The 20,517-nt window shown below is 37.4% G+C and overlaps 1 protein-coding gene across 1 annotated transcript in view; it reads right to left on the reverse strand.

The window, feature by feature from the left end:
* Positions 1 to 1,953: 1,953 nt before the first annotated feature.
* LOC127638521 (transcription initiation factor TFIID subunit 4-like) overlaps positions 1,954 to 20,517 on the reverse strand; it is a 62,093-nt gene continuing 43,529 nt past the window's right edge. Inside the window, 1 exon segment of the mRNA XM_052120078.1 lies at positions 1,954 to 3,851. Coding sequence (XP_051976038.1) covers positions 3,678 to 3,851 — 174 coding nt within the window. The 3' untranslated portion in view covers positions 1,954 to 3,677.

Genomic DNA, 20,517 nt, shown 5'->3' on the forward strand with positions numbered 1-20,517 from the left:
CTGTCTAAAATAATTTCACAACGTAACAAATCTTAATGGTCCTGAAAATAGGCTTTCTTTCCTATATGCAAAATACAATTTCTTATTTATTTTGAATTTGTAGTCAGATTTGACATTTTCTTGACAGGTTTCGTGAGAATAACCCTTATAAGAAAGTACAGTTGAAGTCAGAAGTTTACATTCACCTTAACCAAATACATAACCAAAACTTAACCAAACTCAGTTTTTCACAATTCCTGACATTTAATCGTAGAAAACATTCCCTGTCTTAGGTCAGTTAGGATCACAACTTTATTTTAAGAATGTGAAATGTCAGAATAATAGTAGAGAGAATTATTTATTTCAGCTTTTATTACTTTCATCACATTCCTAGTGGGTCAGAAGTTTACATACACTTTGTTAATATTTGGTACAATTGCCATTAAATTGTTTAACTTGGGTCAAACTTTTTGGGTATCCTTCCACAAGCTTCTCACAATAAGAATTGTGGCCCATTCCTCCAGACAGAACTGGTGTAACTGAGTCAGGTTTGTAGGCCTCCTTGCTCACACACACATTTTAAGTTCTTCCGACAAATTTACTATCTGACTGATGTCAGGGCTTTGTGATGGCCACTCCAATACCTTGACTTTGTTGTCCTTAAGCCATTTTGCCACAACTTTGGAGGTATGCTTGAGGTCATTGACCATTTGGAAGACCCATTTGCGACTGAGCTTTAAATTCCTGGCTGATGTATTGAGATGTATCACATATGTGGATATATTGAATATATCCACATAAATTTCCTTCCTCATGATGCCATATATTTTGTGAAGTGCACCAGTCCCTCCTGCAGCAAAGCATCCCCACATCATGATGCTGCCACCCCCATGCTTCACGGTTGGGATGGTGTTCTTCAGCTTGCAAGCCTCACACTTTTTCCTCCTAATATATCAATGGTCATTATGGCCAAACAGTTACATTTTTGTTTCATTAGACCAGATGACATTTCTCCAAAATGTAAGATCTTTGTCCCCATTTGCACTTGCAAACTGAAATCTGGCTTTTTTATGGTGGTTTTGGAGCAGTGGCTTCTTCCTTGCTGAGCAGCCTATCAGGTTATGTCGATATAGAACCCATTTTACTGTGGATATAGATACTTATCTACCCGTTTCCTCCAGCATCTTCACAAGGTCCTTTGCTGTTGTTCTGGGATTGATTTGCACGTTTCGTACCAATCTACATTCATCTCTAGGAGACAGAATGTGTCTCCTTCCTGAGCGGTATGATGGCTGCATGGTCCCATGGTGTTTATACTTGCGTACTATTGTTTGTACAGATGAACGTGGTACCTTCAGGCATTTGGAAATTGCTCCCAAGGATGAACCAGGCTTGTGGAGGTCCACAATGTTTTTCTGAGGTCCTGGATGATTTCTTTTGATTTTCCCATGATGTCAGGCAAAGAGAAACGGAATTTGAAGGTAGCCCTTAAAACACATCCACCGGTACACTGCAAATTCAGTACACCTCCTATCAGAAGATAATTGGCTAATTGCCTAAAGGCTTGACATCATTTTCTAAGTTGCTTAAAGGCACAGTTAACTTAGTGTATGTAAACTTCTGACCCACTGGAATTGTGATATAGTCAATCAAATGTGAAACAATCTGTCTGTAAACAATTGTTTGAAAAATGACTTATGTCATGCACAAAGTAGATATCCTAAATGATTTTCCAAAACTATAGTTTGCTAATATTAAATATGTGGAGTGGTTAAAAAAATTTTATTTAACGAATTCAACCTACGTGTATGTAAACTTCTGACTACAAATATTTTTGGGCTGTGAACGCCAATTCATGTTGACTTTAAAATACATTATTATACATTAATGTACAACCAACAGTATGAAAAAACTGTAACAGAAATACAATTAGGAACTTTATTCTTTTACAAAAGTACAAATTTAATAGAGATGAGCACTTTTTTCAAACCAACCAAACATTCAAAAATTGTTAAATTTAGCAAAAATAGAAATTCTAATAGATATGTTTTCTTTAGACAAAAGACAATCCCTTGATCAACAATACTGTTTGTCTAAACATCAGCACAAACAATAAGAATTAAAACAAATCTGAGTGAGATGGAAAAAGATTTAACCTCAGATTTCAAAGGAATCATTGCACATGACATAAACATTTACTGTCTTCCAACATATGCAAACTGTAAAACCGCGGAAGGTAAAGAAATGCCAATTCCACTCCTGCTGCATGTCATAAAGGGTAGTATACATGTGTTCAGTTCTTGAGACATCCAATAATGCCCAATGCACTTATGACAGATGCTGAAAATGAACAGCACACTTGAATTTCAAACAGAAAATACAGTTTTTCCAAAAGAACAGGAACCAAAATACAACATTAGTATTTCAAATTTATTACTGCAGCTCATCAAACCACCTGTATGTATGTATGCATGTGTGTGTGTGTGTGTGTGTGTGTCTATATATATATATATATATACACACATATACACACAGAAATTCATCAAATTAACATTACATATAAAACCTGCAGTTTCTCCAAAAATAGGTTATGAGAGATCCTGCTCTAGAATTGATGTTTAAGCGATACATATTAATATTAGCATTTTAGCTATTTCCATGCTGTTCACGTGATTAAAAACAATGGTGTCCCAGAAGGGCCGTGTAAGGCACCATTTCTTCTTCACAGTATACTTAAAGGGACAGTTTACCAAAAAAAGTATTATTCCGCCATCATTTACGCACCTCTTGTTGTTCCAAACCCAAAAGACTTCCTTCCATGGAACACGAAAGGAGATATTATGCAGAATGTTCTTTAAAATTTCTCCTCGAGTTAGAAGGAAGAAAGTCAAATGGGTTTTAAACAACATAAGAATTTAGATTTTTGGGTGAACTATCCCTTTAACACAGAGACACTAGTGGAACCGTACACACCTATAACCCCACACTGAGTGTGCGAGACAAAACTGTCACTGAATTTCAAAAGACCATCCAATAGGATGAAAGACAGTCAGTGTTTTGCAACACAGAGTTTCTTCATTTTGCATAATCAGTAACAAAATAACAATAAACATCCACACGTTCCCTCAGAGCATGATTTGAAGATACAATACTTATAAGTTACTAAAATACTCGACAACTCGTTAGACCTCTAAAACCAGGAACTTTGCATTCACGTTTTCCAGTGTCTATTGCAAATGAGGCTTTCAGTAAAAAACGTGTTTCAAGTCCAGCCGCTATTCATATAAAACAAATCTCAAAATCTCTATCCTGAAACAAAAAAACAATCCAAGTTCAAGTTCATGAATAAAAAGATCAACATTGCTCAGAATGATGGCTCATTAATCCAAAACAAAGGGAAACTAAAACCATTAAAAAGGTGACCAAAAGGGGGAAATATTTCATGGTGTCCACAGCTTTGTTCTTATGACATCCAAGGACCTTTCAGAACTACAGAATTCCCACATTTGGGAGATTGTAAGCAACACATTCCAACAGCCTCTGATCAAAGGGTTCATGCCACAGGTCAGTCTCAAGGCACCAACTGGAGATGGCTGTGGAGGTGAGGAAGACTTAAGGGTAAAGAAGGTGGTGTACCATTAGCATGGATGAACTCATCCATCTGTTTTGAAGCTGTTGGGTTGTTTTGAGGAGCAGTGCTACTTCAGAAGAGCCTTGTAGAGCAGCATGGATCTGGCTGTTGTTCGTTCCTGCTCCAAGCAAAAGATCAAGTCCCTGAGGTTGACCCGGGTGATGCGCTGACGGGCCTGCCGGCCCGAGGACATGGAGGATGAGGTAGAGCCAGTCGCTGATCCGGAGTTTCCCGCAGAACACTGAGGAGGAATCATGAAAGAATTAGTTGCAGATCTGTGTTGTTCAATTTTGACATGACAAGTCGATTAAAATGGCAGGTTTGTCAAGGTTTTGGTTGTTTTGGCAGATGAAAAGACCATTTCATGTGATAAATTATAGTCAAAAAGTAGATGACTGTGCAATTCTTGCACCACATACAGTATGTATTTAAAATGTTAAAATAAAATGTTGGAAAGGAGCCTAGCTAAAATACGAGTGTTCCTAATAAAGTGCTCAGTGAGTGACGAGTGTATGTTAAAAACCATGCTCATGTTCATATTTATATGTAGTATAGCAAGTTGTCATTTAGCTAATGTCATTATATAATCACACAGTGGACAGTCCTCATGGAGCAGCCTGAGGATGGATGCCTAGATCACACAGTAAGAGCAAAATGGCAATAGCTCCAGGACCACTTCTTTGTGTTTAAACCAGCAACATTTCTTTGGTTAGTACACGTTGCTACTCCCAATAACACATTTTAGGGGGGTGAAGGCACATATGTCTTGCTACAAACTATTAACTAATAAAACCATGGCTAGGTTTAGGTTTAAACTTTTGGGTTAAAAAAAATCGTACATTGCTTACAATTTTGCCATCACGTACTGCTATTATGACTTCACACAAGACTGGGTTGTGTCATCAAAAATGGTTGTAAAAACAGATAGTGTTGACCAAAACTCATACCATCGGACGAGCCAATGTTGTTGTGTCGAGTTTTGATAGCGCCAAATATCCAGTTCACATATGCGAAATAAACTTACAAACGTCTTTTTATACCTGACTATATGAAAAAGAATTTAACATTTCAAACAGCTTTAAGTTACATTCATTTTATATTAATTTTAAACTCGAGAAATGTCTTGAGGTCAATATTTGGTCAAAAATGGTAAAAAAAGAAAGAAACCGCTTTCTCTAGAAACTCGTCAGGCAATCATTGTTTTGAGGATTGAAGGCTATACAATGCTTGAAATTGACAAAAAACTGAAGATTTCATGCAAAGGTGTACACTACAGTCTTCAAAGACAAAGGACAACTGACTCTAACAAGGACAGAAAGAGATGTGGAAGGCCAGATGTACAACTAAACAAGAGGATAAGTTCATCAGAGTCTCTAGTTTGAGAAATGGACACTTCACATGTCCTCAGCTGACAGCTTCATTGAATTCTACCTGCTCAACACCAGTTTCATGTACAACAGTAAAGAGAAGACTCAGGGGTGCAGGACTTATGGAAAAAACAAACAAACAAAAAAACACTTAAAACAGAAAAAAAAAAAGGTTAGAGTGGGCAAAAAAAAAAAACAGACATTGGACAACAGATAATTGGAAAACAGTGTTATGGATCTTAAACCCATTGAGTATTTGTGGGATAAGCGAGACTGTAAGGTGCGTGAGAAGTGCCCAATAAGACAGCCACATCTATGGCAAGTGCTACAGGAAGTGTGGGGCGAAATGTCACCTGAGTATCTGGACAAACTGACAGCTAGAATGCCAAGAATCTGCAAAGCTGTCATTGCTGCATGTGGAGGATTTTTTGATGAGAACTCTGAAGTAGTTTAGGAAGTTCTGTATTTTTTTTTTTTTTTTCAAATCTTAATAGTAATTTTTCACGTTATTAATGTCCTGACTATACATTGTGATCATTTGAATGTCACTTTGTTGAATAAAAGTACCAATTTCTTTACATAAAAACAAAATGTACATTATTCCAAACTTTTGGCCCCCAGTATGTGTGTGTGTGTATATATATATATATATATACACACACACACACACACACACACACACATATATACACACACACACTGGTGGCCAAAAATATTGGCACCATGGGCAAATAAGGCTGTGAAAAAAACTGCCTTTTTATCCTTTTGATATTTAATTAAAAAACAAAATCACAAAAATCGAAACTTTATTTGAAAACAATTGCAACGGGAAATATCTTATTATTAAATATATATTTTTTCTCCAAAACGCATTGGCCATAATTATTGGCACCCTTTTATTCAATACTTTTTGCAACCTCCCTTTGCCAAAATAAAAGCTCTGAGTCTTCTCTTATAATGCCTAATGAGGTTGGAGAACACCTGGCAAGGGATCTGAGACCATTCATCTATAGAGAATCTTTACAGATCCTACAAATTCAGAGGTCCATGTTGGGGGACCGTCTTCTTCAGTTCACCCCACAAATTTACTATGGGGTTAAGGTCAGGGGACTGGGATGGCATGGCAGAACCTTGATTTTGTGGTCAGTGAACCATTTTTTTGTTGATTTTGATGTTTGATTTTGATCATTGTCCTGCTGGACGTTCTAATCAGGGCTTTCTGGCAGAGGCAGCCAGATTATGATTTTTTAGTTAGTATTTGATGGAGTCTGTGATGCCATGTATCCGACAAGATGTCCAGGAACTCTGGCAGAACAGTCCCACAACATTCAAAAATCCAGCACCACATTTAACTAATTTCTGCAATTCTCCAGCTGTGATCCTTGGAGATTCTTTGGCCACCTGAACCATCATCCTCACTGTGCGTAGAGAAAATATAGACACGTCCTTTTCCAGGCCGATTCTTAAGATCTCAAGTTGATTGGAACTTGTTAATTATTGCCCTGATGGTTGAAATGGGCATTTTCAATGCTTTGGCTATTTTCTTATAGCCACTTCCCATTTTGTGAAGCACAAGAACCTTTTGTTGCACATCAAAGTGTAAATTAGGCTGCTTGAGCATTCAGTCAGTTCCAGTTTTGAAAAGTAGTGCTGCATTACATTCAACTCGGAATTTCCAACTTACTACCACGAAAAGTGCAATGGAATACATCTCCAAGTCAGAATTACAATTTGTAAGCTCGTGCATAAATTCTCAACTCTGATTTTGTCGAGATGCAGGGGCATGATGTCACACAAACGTATTGACACTCAGGGAGATTTACAAAGTAATGATAAACATTCAGTGTATTAAGTAATATTGATAAAAATTATATTAAAGCTTGTTTAAAAAACGACTGCAGAAATAGGTGTATAAAACATCCTAATCTCTTTTGATAATCGTACACCTGTAAGCACAAATACTAGCGCTGCAGCATTGTTTATCAGTTGGGTTGCTAGGAGACATCTCTAATGAGAGTCAAACCCCTGCTAAGCTAATGGGAGCATTGCAGTTTTGTTTCCTTAAACATCATCTTCCGAATATCTGGGAATGGAATGCATTTATGGTCGGAGATATCAAGTAGGAATATCCCACATCCAACTTGAATGGAGCGCAGTGTAACTATCCTGACGAAACAAAATTTATTGCAAGCAACATTTAAATTGCAAATATTATTAGATAGATTTTCCAGGTATTATAGACCTCTTTGGTAGATTCATATGAAAAATTATGATTTTTGAATGTCTGTTCGGGAGACATTCATTTCACAAAGAAGTCATGCTGCAGTTAAAATTATGCTTGCTTGAGCATTAAGTGTAATTTCAAGTTCTAGCTTTCGTGCGTGGACGTGTTTTTAAAATATCAATTGGTATTACAACTCAGCTGCGACATAATTTATGATGCCCAAAGGCATAGCAGGGCTTTTCCTGCATAGAAAATGAGGCTATAAAACTACTATAAAAATAATCTCCATAGAGCCAGCAGAACATTAGGCAACTGTAGGCAATAGCCCTACATTAAGCTTAACAACAAGCAAGCTAATCAGGCTTTGGCTCAAAATAGCGTCGTGCCGGGTCGGAAATGCCCTCAAAATTCTATATTTAAATTGCTCACGTTTTTTTATTAATTTTTTTTAAATTGATAACATAAGTCAATCCTATGTGGTCACCGGAGGTGCCGGCGTGATAACCTGACTTTTTACCTGATAACAGTAGAAAGAGATACTCCATCATTTTTGGTCATACAGATAAGAATAAGACATCTTTCAAATCTATAATGGTTTACTTTTATTAGTGTTCACTCACAATAACAGCAAAATCCTACAAGATGTGCTTTCTGCCACCTTGGTCTCCGTGAACTTCTGTCTGGAGCGTGTCACGAAAATGAACCGAAACTCAGCGTATACTTGCCTCGCAGACATGAGAAATATGTCTATAGAAAGCTTGAATTGTCTACTTTTAAAATGAACCAATTTAAATTGAAAACAAATATTCTCTGACTGTGTAATCCTTATAAAACCAAAGAGAGGTACAGTCTTTCCCGTTTGAGCTCATCATTGTTTTTGGAAGAAGACACGCTGTGAAATTATATACATATATAAGATTGTTTTTAATTACAGTGTGAATGTATGTATATCATTTTAAATATAAAATCTAAACCGGGGGCCTGGGTAGCTCTGTATTTACAAATTGGCCCTGTTGCTCCACCCCTGGAGTTGAGAGTTCGTATCCAGGGTGTGCTGACTGACTCCAGCCAGGTCTCCTAAGCAACCAAATTGGCCCTGTTGCTATGGAGGGTAGAGTCACATGGGGTAACCTCCTCATGGTCGCCATTAGTACTTCTCGCTCTCAATAGGGCGCGTGGTAAGATGTGCGTGGATCGCAGAGAGAAGCATGAGCCTCCACATGCTGTGAGTCTTCACGATGTCATGCACAATGAGCCACATGATAAGATGCACGGATTGACTGTCTCAGAAGTGGAGGCAACTTGTCCTCTGCTACCCGGATTGAGGTGAGTAACTGTGCCACCATGGGGACCTACTAAGTAGAGACAATTAGGTATTTCAAATTGGGAGAAAAAGGGATAGTAAAAAAATACAAATAAAATATATATATTTATAAATCTAAACCATAGAACAAAAGTCCTTATGCTACATATTGTAAATCTATGTGAAAAAAGACAGGCCTGGCTCTTATTCTTTATGTTACCATTTTTACGATTACGCCCTAGCACTACTCAAACCTCAGCTTTGTGCTTTTGTGTTTATCAGCACACCATGTGATTGTCTGTTCTCTGCTTTAGGCAACAACATCAGAGCAAGCCAGAGTCTTCAGAGTCAGCAAGTGGGAATGGGTGAACAAGATAAAATAAAGTCTATGCTTACTACCAAGTGAAGTTGAAAATGAGTGTTGAAATGGAGGGCTCTTGAGCAGCCATTGGAATCGGTACACTTAAGATTATTTACACAGTCCACCTCGTAAGAAAAGACCAAACATCCAATTTGGCAGAGGAGGAAGGTATCATATTAATCAGCCATACTGGGGTCTATAGCGTGACATCTCTGGGCTAGAATGAGGTTAGGGTCTCAAGCCTTCACTGAATACTATGTACAGTATACGTGAGAAGGTGTAAGACACTCTCCAGACACAAAACGTACACCACACCCTACAGAAACAACCTGCAGCTTAGAGGGATCTGTATCACCCTTGTGCATGCTCTTACACACCCTGTGTGATTCCGACACTCTTATACACACCCAGGGCTGGAAAACTATACATGTTTACGCGGGCAGGTCAGTGTGCAGTCTTGTACAAACATCTACATTGGTAATGGTAGAATTTTCATTCGTAAATCACACCCGGTATAGACCATTCCAGAAAGTTTAGGGAAAGAGTAAGGCACTCTTGTGCTCAGCCTCAGGTTATGTATCGCACAAACTTAACTAAACCTGAAATCAATGCAGAGCATCAATAGACGGCCGTATGTGTTTGGGGAAAAAAAAACTATACGTTAGTGTTGGATTTCATAGTTTGACCATGCAAGAGTCGACACATAAACGTCAAAACAACAAACACTTGGAAACTTAAAATCATCCCTACTGCACTTAGTGAAAATAAACTACTAACAGAGAGCACTAAATCAAAAATATTCATGATTAAATACAAATTACAGAAATAAAAATCCAATGTGTAACCACCTAAACTCTAGCTTTAAGTAAGAGACAGTTCTACGAGCACAATTCAACACTGCAGTACAGGAAGACTGCATTTCACAGTTAGCATGTGTGGGTGAACACGCTCGGGGCATTTTGCCACTATCCTAGTGGTGAGTTAGAGATGGAGCTTGTTAAGCCTGCATAAATGTGTGAAGATATGGATGAATATATTACAGATATGTGCATTAACATACCTCAGGCACTGACTGAATTTTTTTTTTTGTTAAAACGCATTAACTGTGGACTGGAATGTGTAGGGTGCACAAACTATAATTTTGAGTGTCGTTAGGGTTAAAATTTTTGTAAACATTTGAGTTGTTTTTGTGTGTGTTAAGTGTGTACAGAACAGCAAACACTTACAGAGGAATGGAATACAAACCCTAAAGAGATGTGGAAGCTAAAAGTTGTAGGGTTCTGAAAGCCATGAATTGAGTAAAATGGCATAAAATGTCTCCAACCAGATATAAGGGTCTTGAAATCTTCAAAACAAGCAAGTTGTGCTAAAATACCAGGGTTGCCACGCTTTTCGACCAATACATTTCCATGGCTTTTCATGACCTTTCCAGTTTGTGTTTGTGATTATAATTATAAAACCATTTTAATTCAGACTATTTTGGTAATAATAAAAGACCAGTTTGAATTTATTTTGAAGAAATGAATTAAATTCTTTCACAAATTTTTAACTCTACACATGAACCATAGAGCACAACAGTCTGGTTCCGGAAGAGAAAATCTCATAAATTTTTCCATAGGGGAATTTATTATTACAAATACCTTTTATATCTTTAAAGACAGACTTGCAGTGAGCTCAGAGATTTTTTAATCGAGAGTATTTGATTCTACTGAAGCCATCGTTATGTGTCATTTACAGCCTGATCTCATGAACATTACGTGACCATGGCAAAATTTTTGCAGAACGAATTTTACGTGCCTTATTACACATTTGGCTGCAGTTTCCCAGTGAAATGTCCAGTGGGGGGTAGGGTTGCAGTGGTATACCGGTTTCACTGTATACCACGGTTTGAAAATTGACGGTTATCATACCATGTACATTTGCTTATATACGGTATTGAGAAAAAAATGCAACCGGACGGAGAATCTCATATGCGCGTGCGCATCTCCTTTATTCCTTGTCTGCCTGTAAGACTCGTCAACTTGCGACACGCACTCGTGCGGGCGCGCACGGATATAATGTCTGAGAGAAGCAAGGCGAGGGGATCTAACATGAGTGAGTGTGTGTGAGTTAAAGCAGTGTTTCTCAAGTGGTTTATTTGGACTGGGTCTCGCAGACAGCAGGGAAAGAGCAATGCCATGGTATTCCCATTGAAAATATTTCGGCGGCCGCCCAAAGTATAGACTATTTAGGACTGCCGATGTAGATTTAATGATAATCTTGCAAACAGCTAAAGCAGACATGGGCAACATAAGGCCCGCGAGCTGGATCAGGCCCTCCATATGGTTTAATGTGGCCCGCGGCTCATTTATTGTAAAAGCGTTTTTATTTTTCATAGGATATTTCAATTAACTTGCAGTGGGACCTAACGCGTCTCCACAAGCGGTTAAAATTCTCAGGGATGCCAGATAAGAGACGAAACACCCCCAGTTTGAGATTTATACTTGTGCAAATTGGAAATATTCCACCTAATGTTATACTTATTTTGTGCAATCTGGCAACCGTCTCGCTTTCTCCTTTCGCGATCTGTAGTGCAATATTCTGCTCAAGGAAAAGTGTTATTCATCTACTCTGTGTCCATTCTTGAGGCTGCTTGTGATGTTTGGTGCTACTTTGCAGGTAAACATTCTCAGTGATTAAATTAAATATAAAAGTAAATCTCGGTATCATTGACATGCGATCAAAAGCAAGACATATATGAATATGTATTTTTTATTTGTGCAATTTAGAAACGTTGAAGTCCATTCGCACCTGTATGTTAATCTACCTCTTTCAGTAATCAATTATCATAGTCATGCAGTTGTGTTATTCAGTTGTGTGCTGAAAGTCAATCCGTCGAGGAGACCCGCATCATGACCCTTTTAGCATGTAAACGGGTAATGTTTTAGAAAAAGAAAAAAAAGTAAACTCGCCCGCTTTGCGACAAACATAAAAAGTTCTATAAATGTATTATTTTAATTATTATTATTATTAAAACTGAATAATAAATTAACAGGGAAGTATAGAGGTCAAAATACATTCATAATCTCCACCTTTATTCAGTTTTTAATGCCTGATAGAAAAGTATACAATACAATACTTTAGGAAATTGCAGAATAGTCTCACTAGTCACAGATACACTTCAGAAAATTGAGTACACAACTATTTCTGGGCTTAAAAGATACAAAAACCAAATCAATGCAGAACATTGTATCTCAAAAGCAGATTTTGGCCTTCTGTTAAATGCCTTCTTATTTTTTTTATTTATTTTCAAAAGGGAGTTTTTTTTTACACATACTTCAATAAAATAAATGGTTTCAATTATAATAAAGTATTTGCTCAAAAATAAATAAATAAATATGACCCTTCTGTTTTCACTGATAATAGTAAATGTGTAATACCGTATACCGTGATATTTTCTGAGACGGTTATCATTCCGTGAAAATCTCATACCGTTGCAACCCTAGTGGGTGGGGGCGACAAAAGTGAGAGAAATGGTGTCATAATTAGATTATGTTTTTAAGGTGAATATTAGATACAGGTTTTAATGAGTAAAACATACCTCCCTAACCTAAAACTTTAACATAAACCTTACCAATAGCGTCCTAAAAGATAAATGAGAGGTAGACGCAAACCAAGGATTAAACCTAACTGATAGTGTCCAAAAACAAAATGAAAAATGGAAGCAACCACATCATCTCATGTGGCTTCTATGACACTCTCGTCTCACATCAGCTTGCATGCATGACTGGTCTTGAACCGCAGTCTTCAGAGGTCAAAGTACAACAGTCTATGAGGTGAGCTACCGTGGAAGCTAATCACATTGAAATAAGTGTGCAAATATAGGTAGGTCTGTACAAGTGTTAAAATGTATAGTTATTCAAATGATGTGTTTTATTAAAAGTGTCATAACATTGCAGTAAGTAAAATTGCCAAAAAAATTTGTGTTAGTTATAATCAGCTGTTGCAATTCTGATTTGTGTGAAAGTGAATATAATTCATTTGTTGTTGCATCTCTAGTGTTCATTTCCTAAGGAAGCTGTGACGAAATGTAGAACTTGGCACATAAAAGTCTGTTTGCAAAAATTTAGTTACAGTAATGTTCATTCTATGAAACTAGATTGGGTACTTCAAAGTAATATTTTACAAATATGTTTAATAGCAAAATTCCTGGTGAAAAATGACATTATCCATGATGCAGTAGATAATCGCAAAAAATAAAGCACGCCAAAAGAGGCCAGCAGTGACCACCTACGACAATATAGTATAAACTACAGTATAGAGCGCCTATAAAGTCGCACCTGAATATACAGTAAGTCACACTTGAACAAAATCTCTTTTAAAAAACAAAAGCAGCAAAGCTGGCTCTCTGTACAAGTCAAACTGACAGAAGGTGCATGCAGCAGACACTATTACTGTCTGACTTCCCATCAGCCGCTCTACATGTCAAAATGTGCTCTGTAAAGATTACTTCAGGATCTACGCACCACATCAAGCAGTATTTGGCCTTGTTTTAATCGGGAACATTTGCTGTAAGTAATCGTTTGTAACAGTTTTTCATATTCTGTTTATATTTCATGAAATAATGCAACAAATAAGCCACATTGGTTTATAAAATATGAAAATCTATGATGTATAAAAAATACACTGCTTTTAGTCTGCGAGTAAACAGTATGCCTGCTTTATTCTATTGTTATTTATGATATTTGCTATGCACTACATTTTCGGTTCACTGACTGCATGTTTTTATTATGAGGAGATGTGTTTGACGGCAGTCTAGATTTTATATGATGGACAGAATATTTAAACTGGCTGTATAAAAGCACTTCTACCATCTCTATGACTGTTTGTGGGCAAGCATATGTATACCAGCTGAAATCAATAAAGTATCAATTGTGTAAATAATTCACGTCGGACAAAATCGCAGGACCTTTCAGATTAAGAAAAATATATATATATATATATATATTCTGGAACATACAGTACCATACATATTTATCTACATATTTTGCCATACATTTAAAATAAATTGGTTCTATATTTATAAATCAACAAACTTGTCAATAGTTTATATTTTACTATTGCTTTGATTAAGCCATTCTTAATGCTTATATAGGATTGTAGTTCATCCCTTAATAAAGACGTTAAGTACACAGTCTTGTCCAATCTTCAAAAACATATTTTTCTTCAAATCACAGTATGTCACGTTGTGATTCACCTTGGAGCTGGTTGGTTTGGTTCATAGCTTAGAACTCTTTAATTAAGTATTTTATAAAATGCAGTTGGAACAAATTAGTGGGAAAAATTCTTCTGGAAAAAACAAATATACATTACACCAGTTTACTTATTTCTTCCAAATGACTGTGAGCTTCTTGCCTCCAAAAATTAGTGAGAGCCAGAGAGTGCTGTGTGTCTGCAGCATTTGGGGAAACGACTCGCCTCGGCATGAACACAGCCCATCTTCTGCAGAAATACTGCCTGGGGCCATGCAACCCTGCTCTACTTCACTTTAACCCTTTACTATCCAGCTTATGATGGCCTTTCACTCTGATCCAGGACTATCTATCTTTACATGATCCCACAAGTAGATATTTATAAAGGAATATGGTTGGATTGAAAGCAAGAAATGAAGTGGCAGCTTCAACCAACACCTCTTTAAGGATCCTCAGAGGAGATCCATAGTGGTGGCAAAAGACCCTAGACCCCACAGGCCATGACATGGTACCAGAAGTGTCAAAAGACCGTAAGAGGATAAGACCGTGATCATTTCCGGGCAATCCTGGTTTCTGCTTTGGTGTGCATATTAACAAATGAATTAAATCTGTAAACTAGTTGACACTACACATAATTAAGAAGTCATGCTTTAGGGAAGGGGATTTTCTAATTAGTGATATAGTAGGAAAGCTGCAGTTCCTTTGCCTCCAGTGAAGCTGAGGAGCTGAAGGGCAGAGCTGGGATAAAATCCAGGCCGACGGCCCAGAGCAAAACAGAGGCATATAAGACTTTGTGTTGTTCCATCATTACCATACCTCATAATTAACTAAAGAGACAATACAATGTGGGACAGCACAAAAACAAAAAACCATGTAGTCATGTAAAATTGTAATGTATGCATGTTGGTGAATTTTGCACAAGCATGCCAACTCTGAATTTTTTCACAGGTTGGGTTACTATTCTCAGCCTTGTGTAACAGACTAAAATTGACCGGTTCAGTCACTGATGGGACCAAGCGCCATTTTTTTTTTCATTTTCTTTAAGAACATGCTTGCTTACGATGCCAGGGTGGTTTCCTGGGCATCGCTATGCAGTTGCTATTATAAGGTATTATAATATTTGGTAGGGTGTTAAGTAGTTACTTGCTGTCTCTATGATATTTTGTTCTATAAATATGGCTCAGTTTCCTCCTTCAATAAAGGTCTATGGGATTTTTTTGGCCCGTTTAATGGTCCACCAGGTGAAAAATGTCAAAAAGTCAGGTTGATTAGAAAAGTAATAGCACACCTCTCCTCAATAAACCAAATGTTGAGGACATTAACCAATAAGAGAAATACATGACGGGCATTTAGAAACATAAACAGTTCTCATATTTGCCATAATTACTGCCAAAATGAATTGCCAAACATATACTAAACTCCAAATCAGAAACCTCTGGGACAAACCTTTACAGTACTACCATCAGTAAGACGATAAATACGAGTGACAAAAGACACATACTGTGAATCATCCAGGCTTTATCTGTAGGAGTTGAAACATCTCCTCCAGACCTCTCCAACTCTTAAAAAAAATAGAAATTATGCAAAATCCTAACATAAAATGTCTAATTTGACACCCAGAAAACGTACGTATATGTGAATGTGTGCGGTAAATTTCCATGCAGCAGATTTACCAACATCAAGCGATTGCAACAATTCTGCACACGTTTTTGAAACACCATATCCCTTTTCTCTCTCTCTTTTACACTCTCAGCACAAAGAACCGGGATGCTTCAGGCAGCACTTGCGGGAGAACGAACATTCTGCCTACATCTGCTTGCAATTCAAACAGCTCTCCCACATTGTGTTGGCTGTATAAAAAAAGAGCACTTGTCAACAGCTTACATGGCTACAAGGTACACATTAAGCTCTAGGGCAATGCTATACAAATACATGAAGTAGCTCAACAAAGATAGTGGCATGATGGTCTTAAAAACACTTTTAGCTTGGAGAGCAAATATGCGCCATTAATATGGACATAAACGGTGAATGTCTGCACTACTATTAATTTTGTGCCTCTTACAACATTCAAAATAAGATGATACACACGTTTGTAGCGATGGAATGGATTTAACAAATAATCTTTCATTTATATTAGTTACATTACGAATGGCAAAATGCACGACCGCTGTGATGGCTTTCGTGTTTCAATTCTGGATACACAAAATGTATAAAGAGCAATAGTATGAGCTGTATTGGTAGCAGAACAGCTGGAGGGAATCAGGAGGGTAAGCCGAGATGGTGCCAATAGCCTTCTGGCTTCTACATAAACAGAGGGTCATTGAGGTAATATGAAACAGATTATTTACACAACCAACCAGAGATATCTGAGAGCAGGAGAAAAAGAAAATAGTAAAAAAACCTTAAACGCAGGAAATCCATGACCAATATATATTAATAGAGGAAATGCACAAACATGATGTATGTTATATTGACGAAAACCAAGACCACAATGTAGATAACAATCGTGGAAACCCACAATTTTTTTTAAAACAATTGGGGAAAACCAATACCACTAAATATATAGTAATCTATGAAACTGACAAAAAAGATATAGCAATTGATGAAATCCATAAACATGAGGTATATATAGCTTCTTATAAAATCCACCGCCCACAATGTAGATATCAATTGACGAAGAAAAAAAAATATATATAAAAATGTACGATATCCACAACCACAAAGTACAGTACACAAGAATTGACAGCATCCACAACCACGATGTATAAGACAACTGAGGAAATCCACAACTACAACGAAGTATATTTAACAATGTATGAAAAAAAAAAAAAAAAAACTTAAAATCAAAGAAATTCATGACCACAATTTTTACAACAATTTAGGATCATGGCTGTTTAGTTTTTATTCTTAAAGCTGCCAACAAACACAATGGAGTCTTGTTATGCAACAAAACACCTACCAAAAGTAACGAAATTGATGAAATTCACAACTACAAAGTAAATAAAACTTTACAAAATCCACAACCAAGATGTATTTAACAATTTAGGATCATGACTGTTTTGTTTAAATAGTTTAAACTAACAAGAAACAGAAAAGTGTAAAGCTATTGAACACAAACAAGACTGAGTGCTTCAAGACTGATTGTTCTGGTTAATGAACTCTAGGAAGGTGTTTACATTTAGATTTAGATGCAAATGCAGATAGAGATCTGACTGTGTGACTTATTTTTTTCTTGCGAGGTTGTGACTTGTTCCAACTGATGAGATGGAGTGAGAATAAAGTGAGAATAAACTAAATGCAGGAAAAGGAGAGTAGAGAGAGAGAGAGAGAGAGAGAAAGGAGAGAAGTGGTAGAGTACAACTTGAATTTAATATTTCATGATTGCCTGAAGGATTTTTCACAGATCAATGTGACTCTGTACCCAAGCAGAGAGTGTCAGGAGAAAGCAAAACAGCAAGAGAGAGAGAACGAGAAAACAGTAGAAACTATGAGATATATAGAGTGAAAGACAGAGAAGCGAGTTTAAGAAGGACAAGTATAAAAAAAAAAAAAAAGCAAAAAAGAGAAAAAAAATTGACAGTGAAAGAAAGAATTGGCTCATCAGTTCAGGAGCCTGTTAGTCTTCTTAATACCAGTGTGTGTGTTTGCTTCATGAGAGATACACCCTCCACTGCCTCTATACCCATGGGCTTCGCCAGAGGCACACATTACCTCTGTTAATGAGTTTCCATTTGAGCAGCAGAAAGGAAGCCAATAACCTATCCACACTAATGGATTAGTCTACATGTAGGCAACCTCTGCAGCTAATCTTGGACCTTGATTTTCTTTCTTCACAAAACAAACTAAGGAAACAAAGGATGTCACCCTACATGGATAAAGTAAAATTATTAAACAAAAGGAGGTAGAAACTGTTTGATCAGTTTCAGAAATCCACAAACATGATGTAAATAAGAATTGAGGAAATTCACGAACACAATGAATATTAGAATTGAGGAAATCTATGAACATGATGTACATTACAATTAAGGAAATCCACTACCTCAAACATGACGCACGTAAGAATTTAGTAAATCCACGAACATGACCTATAAACTACTGGTCAAAAGTTTTGAAATACTAAGCATTCTTTTTTTTATAAAAAAAAATGTCTTCACATTTTAGAATAATAGTGAAGTCATCAAAGCTATGCAATATCATACATGGATCTATGGGAATTATGTTGTGACAAAACAAAATCCAAAATAAATCAAAACTTTTATATTTTCGTATCTTCATAGTAGTTACACTTTGCCTAGAATTTGTAGACATGAACTCTTGAAATTTTCTCAACCAACTTCTTGAGGTATCACCCTGAGATGATTTTTAAACAGTATTGAAGGACATAAGTATTCAGACCCTTAACTCAGTACTTAATTGAAGCAAATTTGGCAGTGATTACAGCCTCAAGACTTTTTGGGTATGATGCAACAAGCTTTGCACACCTGGATTTGGGGATTTTCTGCAATTCTTCTCTGCAGATCCTCTCAAGCTTTGTCAGGTTGGATGGGGACTGTCTGCTATTTTCAGGTCTCTCCAGAGATGTTCAATCGGGTTCAAGTCCCGGCTCTGGCTGGGCCACTCACGGACATTCACAGAGTTGTCCCTTAGCCACTCTTGCGTTGTCTTGGCTGTGTGCTTAGGGTCATTGTTCTGTTGTAAGGTGAAACTTCATCCAGTCTGAGGTCCTAAGCGCTCTGAATCAGGTATTCATTAAGAATATCTCTGTATTTTGCTACATTCAGCTTTCCTTCTGACCAGTCCTCCAGTCCCTGCCATTGAAAAACACCCCCACAGCATGATGCTACCACCACGCTTCACTGTTGGGATGGTTTTGTGCAGGTGATGAGTGGTGCCTGGTATCCTCCAGACATGATGCTTGTAATTGAGGCTAAACAGTTCAATCTTCATTTCATCAGGCCAGAGAATCTTGTTTTAGATACTTTTTTGCAAATTCCAAGCGGGCATTTGTCTTGCACTGAGGAGAGGCTTCCATCTGGCCACTCTGCCATTAAGCCTAGATCGGAGGACTGTTGCAGTGGCTGGTCACCAAGGCTCTTCTCCCACGATTGCTCAGTTTGGTCAGATGGCCAGCTCTAGTAAGAGTCCTTGTTGTCCAAACTTCTTCCATTTAAGAATTATGAAGGCCACTGTACTCTTGGGAACCTTAAATGTAGCCTTCCACAGATCTGTGCCTTGACACAATTCTGTCTCTGAGCTTTTCAGGCAGTTCCATGGCTTGGTTTTTCTCTGATATGCATTTTTAGCCTTGAGACCTTATATAGACAGGTGTGTGCCTATCCAAATCATGGGCAATTAATATAAATTTCAAGTGTCATAGCAAAGGGTCTGAATACTTATGTCAACGTGATATATCAGTTTTTTCTTTTAATAAACGTACAAAGTTAAAAAACATATTACATTTTTTTTAGCTTAAGGCTGCAACATAACAAAATTTGAAAAACGAATGGAAATGACCAACAATCATGCCACAGTCCAAATCAACGAGATCGCATTTTGTCTCCGTTCTGATGGGTGATTTGAACATTAACTGAAGATCCTGACCTATATCTGCATGATTTGATGCACCACTGTAACATGTTTGGCTGATTAGACAATCGCATGGATGATTGTTGGTGCCAGATGAGCTGGTTTGAGTATTTCTGTAACTGCTGATCTCCTGGGATTTTCACACACAACAGTCTCTAGAATTTACTTCAAATGGTGCCAAAAACAAAAAACATCCAGTGAGCGGCAGTTCTGTGGATGGAAACGCCTTGTTGATGAGAGGTCACCAGAAAATGGCCAGACTGGTTCGAACTGACAAAGTCTACGGTAACTCGGATAACCGCTCTGTACATTTGTGGTGAGAAGAATACTATCTCAGAATGCTATTCTTCTCGAGGGACACACGCACAACATTAGGCAGGTTGTTTTAATATCACAGCTGATCGGTGTGTGTGTATATATATATATATTACACACACACACACACATATATATATATATATACATTTTGCCTTGCATAATAATCTTTTGTGTGCTGAGGTGGTGAAACAGACTGCTTGTATTACAAGAGATTATCGCCATGCGAACCACAGCTGTCGCACTTGTTTTAATAACAAGCACCTCTTCATTTTCTTGACCTATTTGGGAGTCGTCACTTTCTATGGAGCGTTCATTCTCCATTTGGGTCAAAAATTATTGAGTAGTGTGAGTGATCCCACTCTGAGCACTCCTGTCTCTGGAGCACCAATATCGAAAAACCTGCTGGATTCGCGGGCACTTAGGAGCTCCAGACACAGAATGTGCCACAGTCAAGTGAAACATTCACGTGTCAGATGAGAAGAATATTTCGCACTTTTAAAGCGCCAAACGTGCTGTT

Source organism: Xyrauchen texanus, chromosome 46, assembly GCF_025860055.1.
Source record: "Xyrauchen texanus isolate HMW12.3.18 chromosome 46, RBS_HiC_50CHRs, whole genome shotgun sequence".
Lineage (NCBI taxonomy): Eukaryota > Metazoa > Chordata > Actinopteri > Cypriniformes > Catostomidae > Xyrauchen > Xyrauchen texanus.